Source organism: Lipotes vexillifer, unplaced genomic scaffold (assembly GCF_000442215.2).
Source record: "Lipotes vexillifer unplaced genomic scaffold, Lipotes_vexillifer_v1.1 scaffold220, whole genome shotgun sequence".
Classification (NCBI taxonomy): Eukaryota; Metazoa; Chordata; class Mammalia; order Artiodactyla; family Lipotidae; genus Lipotes; species Lipotes vexillifer.
In genome coordinates this window covers 1194041-1204661 of record NW_006781423.1, presented here as the reverse complement: position 1 = coordinate 1204661, position 10621 = coordinate 1194041, and the positions used below count along the sequence as shown (strand labels likewise).

At 41.6% G+C, this 10621-nt stretch overlaps 1 protein-coding gene across 1 annotated transcript in view; it reads right to left on the bottom strand.

The window, feature by feature from the left end:
• The window catches only part of LOC103070194 (E3 ubiquitin-protein ligase RFWD2-like), a gene marked incomplete at its 3' end in the record, with an annotated part of 40605 nt that extends 40448 nt beyond the window's left edge, over positions 1 to 157 (bottom strand). Inside the window, exon 1 of the mRNA XM_007454745.1 lies at positions 1 to 157. Coding sequence (XP_007454807.1) covers positions 1 to 157 — 157 coding nt within the window.
• Positions 158 to 10621: the final 10464 nt, after the last annotated feature.

Below are 10621 nucleotides of genomic sequence, written 5' to 3'. Positions count from 1 at the left end.
CCGCCCCGCCGGACCCCAGCGCCGCGGCCGAAGCCGCTACGGAAGGGGGCGACGGGGAAGAGGATAAGGACGAGGAGGCGGAAGTCACCGAGGAGGCCGCAGAGGAGCCAGGGCTGGTCCCGGCTGAGCCCGACCCGGCCTGGCGGCTCCCAGACATCGTGACTCCCTCCCCTCCGGCCGGGCGCTCGGAGGAGAGGGACCGCGACTGCGACCCGCCGCCGCCTCCCTCCCCTCTGCCTCAGTACATCCTGAGTAGGCGCGCCGTGCCGGGAGGTGGGGCTGAGGAACAATAAAGTTGATTTTTGTACGGCAACCACACAACAGCGTCCGACGGGAGGGGGCGGAGGGAACTATTAAAACAAGAGCAGAAACCACTACCGCTCTCTAGGCCGCCGCCGCCGCGATTGCCGCCGCAGCCAACCCGGGCGCTCCGTGGGCCGGCCGTGCGCGCACGCGAGCGGCGGAAGGGGCGGGAGCGGCGGGGGATACAACTTCAGACACGGCGCGGGCGGCGCTCAGACAAGCACAACGTGCCGTAGGCGGCGGCGGCGGCGCACTAGCGACCGCCGCCCTCGTCGAGAGCTGGTTTCCTTCGTGACTTGCCCGAGGGTAGGGCCGTGTCAGTGGGTGAAAGGGCTGCGGAGAGAGGAACGGATGGTAGGGGTGGCGAAAGGGGTTGGGGAAAGGGGAGGGGGGGAAAGCGCTCCAAAAGCGACTGCGCACGCGCGCCCTGGGCGCCGACCCTTGCGGGTTACCCAAGGTCCCCGCTCCAGGCCAAGAAGAGCGGCGCCGGCGCGGGGTAGTTGCACCACGCATGCGTGAGGGCGAGCCGCATTCCTGAACGTTAACCGGGAGCGGTAGCTGTCGCTTGGGAGGCAGGCAGTATGACCCAGTGGCGAGGGTACGACAGGTACTTCCGAATCGGGGATTGAAGGCCCGGAAGACTGGGGCACACGGAAAGAATCTAGAAGCTCTGAGCAGTTGAAAAGAGCACTAGACTGAGAGTCAAGGACTCTGGGCTTTGCTGTTAGCCGTTCCACAGTATTGAAGTCAGTGAATAGTGCTTTGTAGATTGTAGCAAGTGTCACCAACTGTATGCGTTCGACCATGATCTCTTGTTTTGAAAAGTTATTTACCAAATTAAGCATAATAATAATGGGAAAACAAATCATGCTTAATCGGACCACAGCTCAGTTAAAATCTCCGTCTAAGGTGAGTCTGATATGATTTTTAGCACAAAACAAGGAAACCTGGCAGTTAATACCACCAGAAGATGCAATTTATAGTAGGCTTTTTGAAATATTGAAAGTTGATTACAGATTTTCATTTGCCATTTTGAGACTCTCTAAGATTCTGGGGGATGTAAATTAGAAACAACTAAACTGATTTTCAGTATCCTTTACAACGCTATCATTCTATGATTCTCAGAGGGAAAGATCTCAGAGTTAATTCTGTTCTGGGTGTTGCAGACTATAGGGGCAACTAGACGGCCTTTCCCTAGGAACAGCTGTCCATGCTGAGGGGACAGGGCCAGGGAAGGACCTAGATGAAGGCCCAGCAACAATAGCTAGTCATTCACCTGGCAGTGAACCATCGTAAGGCTCAAGTTTGCCTTAGCTGCTCACCTTCATGTTCCCAGCTCAGGTTTCTGCTCAGAATAATGATATAAGAATGGGAATGTCAGATTTCCAACAGCCACCTTCCTTTTATGAATATTGTGTTATCCAACCCTTTGTTTAAATTCACTTTCAAGACCCATCTAAAATGTGAAGCCTTACTGACTCCTCGGCAGAAAGAGTTGCCCCCATTTGTGCCCCTAGTATATTTTGTTTGCACTTATAACATTGTATTTTAGTAGCTTATATATATAATTCTCCTCTACTAGCCTATCAACTTCAGCTTTGTATGCCCAGCGAATTCAGCACGTAACACAATTCCTGGCCTATGGTAAGTGCTTGTTAAATTTTTCTTGGCAAACAAATAAAGCAATTGATCTCATTTTTATCTTAATTATTTGCTTAAACCCTGTCTTTCCCACTAAAATTTAAGCTCCATGCAAAAGAGGACTATATTCTCAGTGGGCATTCCATAATTTTTTATGAAAGAATGGATGAATAAATGAATATAAAGAATTTGATGAATATTTATTGAACATTTATTACATATAGGCCTGGACTAGGCAAGGAAGAGATAAAGAAGTATATGAAACATTGCTTCTACATTCAGAAAGTTTATGGAATAATTGAAGAATTAGAAAAATACATAGAAAGATAAGTAATATTACCAAGGTGCACATGCTTAATGAGTAAAGCAGAGAATCAACATAGGAACTGAAGCAAGAGCAAGTGCTTAGGGCCAGCCATGCTGAGGGAGGGAAAGTAAGGCCTGAAGAGAAAAGTATGGCTTCGTCAAAGTGTAATTAAAGTCATGAGCCCAGAAAATAAATAAGTAGAAAATGCTTACATCAAGTTCAGATGTCTGTTTGATAGGGGTAAAAGAGTTCATTCAGTAAAAATTCATTTGGGGGCCATATTGTAAAGAGCCTTGACTCTACTTTGAAAAATAGCCTACAAGCAATTGGAAATAATGAAGCCATTAAGTGGGGATAAATATATTGAAAGTGGTGTTTTGAAGACTACGTTTTCAGCAGATTAATCTTTGAGAAGAGCTGGGAGATTAGGAGCAAAGAGACTAATTAGGAGAAGATTATAGCAGTCCAAGCATACGTGATGAGATTCTAGATTAGGGTGCAGACAAGGAAAGTAAAGGGGTATTCTGAAAAACAAAACAAACAAAAACACAAAAGAATCTACAGGATTAAGTTGCTTTCTGTAAAAGAATCTTCATTATCCTTGAGGGCATGACCCATGTCTGTCTTGTTCATCACTGTCTTTCCCAGTGCTTGGCACAAAGGCCAATAAGTTGATTAAATAAAACTGAGGGAACACGAGGATGAGTGACTCCAATGATGGCTTCACGTATACCAGCATGACAGAATTAGAGATGGACAGTGGATGGTTTAATTTTGGATGTGTTAAGTGAGCATGGGATGAAAATACATTCAAGTAAGCATATCTAGCCAGTGACTGAAAATTCAGGCTAAGGCACAGGAGAAAATTCAGCACATAACAGAAATAAAACTTCAGGTTCCTGAGCTCTGTCTCCAGAGATATTGAATCTATGGTTCTGAGCTAGGACCTATGAATATGCATTCTTATCATCACCCAGGTGAACCTGATGCAGGTAACCTTTTGAGAAATACTGTGATTAGTATTGTAGGGAGTATAGGAGAAATAGGTAAAATAGCCTCTTCCTTCCAGTTATCTTATTCAGGGGACAGAAAGTGATATGACCCCAGCTGAGAAGTCTCCTAGGAAAAAATTATCAATGCTTATTTGTATCTCTTTGGAACCTATCTTCAGTAAAATCTGAATTCACAAAAGGAAGCTGAGGGAATGTGATGCAATAGAATTTCCCTCTTATACCAGATAAATGTATAAAGACTATTCTGAAAGTACACAGTCCTTTCTAGTTTCTAATGGCAAGATCTTCTGTGAAAGCAGAAGAGAAAAGAAGAAGAATGGCAAAACACACACACACACACACACACACACACACACACAGGAAGTCAGCCAATTCAGGAGAATTAGCTAACAGAAGAAGAGAAGAGAACATTAATGAAAAATAAAAGTACAGTGAAATAAAAACTAAGCCCTAATAATTCCAAAGTCTTCTACAAAAACACTTCTGAAGTAAAGTCTCATGCAGTTAAGGATGGAATGGAATTACCAAGAGGATTGAACTTCCCAGACCTATTTCTAAGGTGTCTTATCTAAATACAATATTTTAGGGAAATATGGCCAGTGGTTTCCATCTTCAACTAACCCTGCCCTTTGGTAACCAATCTCCCAAAAAGATCCTCCCTAAAAAGCTTTATCTGCCTGACTCACCTGAAGGGTTTACTTCCTGTTAGCCCTGTATGCTGTCTAACCAAATCTGTGAATGAATGACAGCTTTCTGTTAAGTTTTCTTTTTTAATTTAATGTGGTTGCCCTGTTACAAGAACATAAGGGATGTGAAATAAACATGCTATTGAACAGCTATTGAGAAGAAAAAGGAGAAAAATATTTTCTGTCCATGTGAATGGAAGGAAAGAAATAGAAAAGTTTTTGAAACACAATAACATAGTAATGCATCCAGCAGAAAATAATCTATAATCCACTGGTAAAATTAAAAGCTCCAATTTATACATTAAAACCAGAGGTAGATAGTTACCTGTGGAGAACTAATTTCTTATAATTTGAGGACAACTCTTTTCTGAAAATGTCTGCCACGCTGTTTTCAATGCTGGAATTGCATCATTAGCTTTTATGCCCTTCTAGGCTTTCTGTATAAAATTACAAGCACTTTTTAGAGAAGGTAAACTAACAGCATTAATACCTTAGTAAGTCAGTCATCCTATTAAAAGAAGTTAATTTCCTTTTGCAACCCACTGCTAGCAATTTTAGTCAAAGTACTTGTAAAATACGGCCTAAGCCAATCAGAAGTATTGTAACAATGAAGAATTATAGGTAGAGCCGTATGAATGTGAATGCAAGTTACTGAATAGGATTAGTCAGCTGAAAAAAAAAAAAAACAAAGCAAGATTGGGAAAAGCCAACATTGACTAGAAAAACATAAATTTATTTTATGTGTGGTGAATGTGTACAGATTATATGAATATATGGGTAGGTTTAGATCCACTTAAAGATCATAAACCAAAATGAAGTCTAATGCATTCTGCAAAAACAGAACAATTGATGTCATCATGAGGTGGAGACCAGGTAATATTAAAGAGCCAAAGAAAAAACACCTCACACTGAAACTGAAGCATATAACATTGCAAGTCATTTGCCTCTGGGATTTGACCATCCATGCATGTAGTGTCACATACCTAAGAGATCTGGAAACGTATATATAGCTAGAATCAAGAAAGGTTTAAAACAGTACCTTATCCACTGTGTTTTGCATCAGGTCTCCTCCTAGATCATGAGTGATATTTCTTTCTGCCTAGTACCCTGAGTATACTAGGATGTATTTGCTGGCAAATCATACTATGATATCTCCTCCAATACCCACTCCTATCACCCATTGAATTCTGTAAGAAACCGGGAATGCTAAAGTAGCACTGAATTACGAATATGTGTAAACAGCCTAGAATGAAGGATGAAGAGTATTTGTATATAATAATTAGATTTATATCAGGTTGGAAGAGAAGTTAGTTTGGGAGTCCATTCTTAACCTTTGAAGGTGATGTCAAGTAAAGCAAAATATTCCATCTGCCAATATGTTTGCTCTTTTTCCTGAGTTCCTATGGTAATTCCTATATTCTAAATGTGAATACTCAGATATAGCAGGTACTTCTTTTCTCAACACTCATTTAGTCCTCGCACACAGAGCCCTGGGCATCTTCCATTAAACCAGTTCATCAACTGCATTTGCACTTATCAGTTTATTGTGAAATAGTAGAAACTGGTATTACCTCATCTTCAGTTTAGAAAAATTAGGTCAAAGCAGTAAAGCTGCTGGCCAAAATCCCAGCACTCCACCCTATGTTCCACAGCTGAGGTTTGCTAAATCTGGGTGATCTCTGATGATAGTTGAACTGATACAAGAGCATGTAATGGTTTTGAGTCAGTTAAACCCAAATCATAAATTAAAGTTGAGCATCATATACCATTCTTCATTCTTCCTTGGCTGTGTAATACTACGTAACTCTCCAATGTTTGGTTGGTACCAAGATGTAACCAATGTTGATAATACCTCTGAAGAAGTTACAAGCTGAATTCCATGCTAAAAATCTAATTGAGTACTGGTATCCACTGCAGGACCAATAGCAGTGTATGATTTTTCTATTGCTGCCAAAACAAATTACCACAAATTTAGGAGTTTATAGTAACAGAATTTAGGCTCACTGGTTTCCCTGCCTGCATCTCAGAAGACTGAAATCAAGGTGTCAGCAGGCCTGCTTTACTTCCTGGAGACTCTAGGGAGTATTCTGCCTCCAGGCTCATTCAGGTTGTTGGCAGAATTGAATTCTGTGTGGTCATAGGACTGATGTTGGTTTTTCTTTACTAAGAAAAGTCTCAGCTTCTAGAGGTCACCTGCATTCCTTTGCTCACAGCCCCCTTCCTCCATCACCAGCCCCAGTAGGTGGGTCAAGACCGTCTTACACCGTATCTCTCTGACTGAATCTTCTGCCTTCCTCCTCTACTTTTTACGGGCCTGTGTGATCACATTGAACCAACCTAAATTAACCTCCCTATCTTTTTCTTGGAGGGGGCAGGCATGCTGGGAGTCTTGCGGGATCTCAGCTCCCCAACCAGATATCAAACTGGGGCCCTAACCACTGGACTGCCAGGGAATTCCCAACCTCCCTATCTTAAAGTCAACAAATTCCAGTTGCAGAATCTCTTTTACCTTGTACCATTAACAATTGACAGGTTCCAGGGATTAGGATGTGGACATCTTTCCTGGGGCTTTAATCTGCCTACTACATAATCCATAATCTACTGATAAAATTAAAAGTGCACATTAATGTAGTATGTTAATAGTAGGGGAAACTGTTGGCAGGGAGGAGAGATATGGAAGCTGTATGTACTCTCTGCTGAATATGTCTGTAAACCTAAAACTGCTCTTAATAATGAAGTCTAATAATTTTTAAAAACACATGGAAATAAAAATAAATTTCCAGAGGTTTGAGTATTAGATACAGGATAATTGAAGGGCAAAAATAGACAAAGAAATGTTAGAAGAAAACTTCCCAGACCAGAATAAAAACTTTACAGTAAGATCAAATGACCCAAAAAGTGCCAAGCAAAAATATGAAAAAAATGTTTTTGCCAATGAGATTTCAGATCATCAGAGATAAAAAGGAAATACTAAATTATTTTCAATATAGAGGAAGATAACTATTACTTAAGAGTAATGAGAATCAGGGACTTCCCTGGAGGTCCAGTAGTTAAGACTCTGCACTTCCATTGCAGGGGGCACAGGTTCACTCCCAGGCAAGATCCCACATGCCGTACGATGTGGCCAAAAATTAAAAAATACAGAATAAAAAAAAGAATAATGAGAATCAGATTGACACTGCATGTTGTTATGGTCTGAATGCCTGTGTCCCCACCCACAAATTCATATGTTGAAATCCTAACCTCCAGTGTGAAGGTATTAAGAGGTGGGGCCTTTGGGAAATGATCATGAGGTCATGAGGGTGGAGCCCGCATGAATGGGATTAGTGCTAGGGGCTAATTAGATTAGAGATAGGGGCTTCCCTGGTGGCTCAGTGGTTAAGAACCTACCTGCCAATGCAGGGGACATGGGTTCGAGCCCTGGTCCAGGAAGATACCACATGCCACGGAGCAACTAAGCCTGGGCACCACAACTACTGAGCCTGCACTCTAGAGCCTGCGAGCCACAACTACTGAGCCCAGGTGCCACAACTACTGAAGCCCACACGCCTAGAGCCCATGCTCCACAACAAGAAGAAGCCACCACAATGAGAAGCCCACGCACTGCAACAAAGAGTAGCCCCAGCTCGCTGCAACTAGAGAAAGCCCGTGCACAGCAACGAAGACCCACCACAGCCAAAAATAAAAACAAATAAATTAAAACCAAAAAAAAAGAAGAGATAGAGGAGCTTGCTGCCTCTCTCTCTCCCTGCTCTCTGCCATGTGAAAATACAAGGAGAAGACAACCATCTACAAACCAGGGACTGGGCTCTTATCAAACACCAAATCTGCCGACTCCTTGATCTTGGATTCCCAGTCTGCAGAAACGTGAAAAATAGATGTTTGTTGTTTAAACCATCCACTCGATGGAAATTTGTTATGGCAGCCCAAGCTAAGACAGATGTCTTATAAGCTACATGCTAAAAGAAAACTATGCCTTCAAAGTTCTGAAAGAAATCTATGTTGAGCCTAAAGTTTTTAAACCAGTTAAATTATCAGTCAAGTGTGAGGGCAAAATAAAAATATTTTCATACATCAAAGTACATGAAATGCTTATCATGTATTGTAGATACTGATGGTGCCCAACCCAGATTCTGTTTACCTGGCACCCAGCTGCTGAGTGTTGGCTGCTAATGGCTGACAGCTGCCTTCTCTGGAGGATTGCCATTGTGGATACTGGAGCTGGGAGCAAGGGCTCTGGAAAATTGTTCTTCTGTGTATTGGAATGTTAACCTTACTAACCTGCTCCTATCCCTCTACCACCCCTCCCACCCTGGCAGCCAATGGCCAATGATTGACACGAGGGTAAATGAAAATCCATCCTCCTTGGGACCAACTTTGCAGTGTAGTTGGTGCTCCCAGGCTCCCTGGAGGACTAGACTGAAAGTAGTCTCCAGTTGAGACCTCAGTCTTGCCTAGTTTTCTTCCCCTACCCTATCCTGCTTCCTTCACTCCTGTTCTTCTGAGAGCAAACCCTCATTAAATCACTTTCATAAGGATTCCCATCCCAGGCTCTGCTTCTAGGGAACACAATCTCATGCTCTACACATTCTGGAAAAAAAAAAAAAAAAAAGATTGCTTAAGAATGAACTCCAATTTACACACCCAAAGAACTTCTCCTTCTGAACGGTATGGAGTAACGTGAACCAAATTTGTCCTTCCACATGAAACAACTAAAAAGGGCACGCTAAATGAAACAATGCTTTTAGATATTAGATATCAGGTAGTACAGAACAGTGATCCCTGAGGAAGGGGAAAAAAGTGAGGTGAGCCCTACACCTGCCCCAGCTTACTGCCTGAAGAACAACTCCAGGCCACACTACAGGGAGGGGGACCCAGGTCTCAGATAAGGAAAGAGAAGTGGGAGTCTGAGAAGTGGCTGAGAATCCAGTGGCTAGCGTTTTCAGGGCAGAGTTGCAGAGAGGAAAGGGCTATACAAAGAGAGAGCTCCAACAATCTGAAGAGTTTCTTCCTCAAGTCTTCAGCTCAAAACTGATTAGGGAAAGCATGTGAGGAAACTGCCTGAGGATGGTTAGGGAAAGAACCACCCAAAGTAGCAGGGGAACCACTCCCAAAGCTAACACAGAGCAGGAAGAGTCATTGAAATGTGAAAGTTTATTGCAGCAACTAGTGCAAATTACCCTAGCTAATAATTCACAAAAATTTCAATATGCTTTTCAAATTCTTAACAAGCACTGAAAAAAAAGTAAGATATATAAATATTAGACAGAGACAGTGCTAATATTATTCAATAAATCATGCTGGGGAAATTGTCTGTTTAGAAGGATTATAAATTAAGTCCTTACTTCACACCATGCAAAAAAAAAAATATATATATATATATATTCAACATAAATTGAAGTTTATAAAATAATTATCAAATAATAGCTAATATTTTTGATATATCATTACTGAGCCTAATATAACCTTTTTCATAACCTTGTGATATCAGTGTACTGTGACATTTAGGTCATAGTGAATGGGGTTCAGGCTTTAGAGCAAGACTGCCTGTATTTGCATCATTCCCCACCTTCATCTCTCACCCTCTTTTAGTATTTAAACCTGAGATCACATCCTTTTTCCTTTTTCTTTTTTTTACAGAGTAATTTCTTTTTAACATCTTTATTGGAGTATAATTGCTTTACAATGGTATGTTAGTTTCTGTTTTATAACAAAGTGAATCAGCTATACATATACATATATCAACATATCTCCTCCCACTTGCATCTCCTTCCCACCCTCCCTATCCCACCCCTCTAGGTGGTCACAGAGCACCAAGCTGATCTCCCTGTGCTATGTGGTGGCTTCCCACTAGGTATCTATTTTACATTTGGTAGTATATATATGTCCATGCAACTCTCTCACTTTGTCTCAGCCTATCCTTCCCCCTCCCTGTGTCCTCAAGTCCATTCTCTATGTCTGCATCTTTATTCCTGTCCTGCCCCTAGGTTCTTCATAACCATTTTTTGTCTTTAGATTCTCTATATATGTGTTAGCATACGGTATTTGTTCTTCTCTTTCTGACTTACTTCACTCTGTATGACAGACTCTAGGTCCACCCACCTCACTACAAATAACTCAATTTTGTTTCTTTTTATGGCTGAGTAATATTCCACTGTATCTATGTGCCACATCTTCTTTATCCATTCATCTGTCAATGGACACTTAGGTTGCTTCCATGTCCTGGCTATTGTAAATAGAGCTGCAGTGAACATTTTGGTACATGACTCTTTTTGAATTATGGTTTGCTCAGGGTATATGCCCAGTAGTGGGATTGCTGGGTTGTATGGTAGTTCTACTTTTAGTCTTTTAAGGAACCTCCATACTGTTCTCCATAGTGGCTGTATCAATTTACATTCTCATCAACAGTTCAGAAAGTTTACCTTTTCTCCACACCCTCTCCAGCATTTATTGTTTCTAGATTTTTTGATGATGGCCATTCTGACCGGTGTGAGATGATATCTCATTGTAGTTTTGATTTGCATTTCTCTAATGATTAATGATGTTGAGCATTCTTTCATGTGTTTGTTGGCAATCTGTATATCTTCTTTGGAGAAATGTCTATTTAGGTCTTCTGCCCATTTTTGGATTGGGTTGTTTGTTTTTTTGATATTGAGCTGCATGAGCTGCTT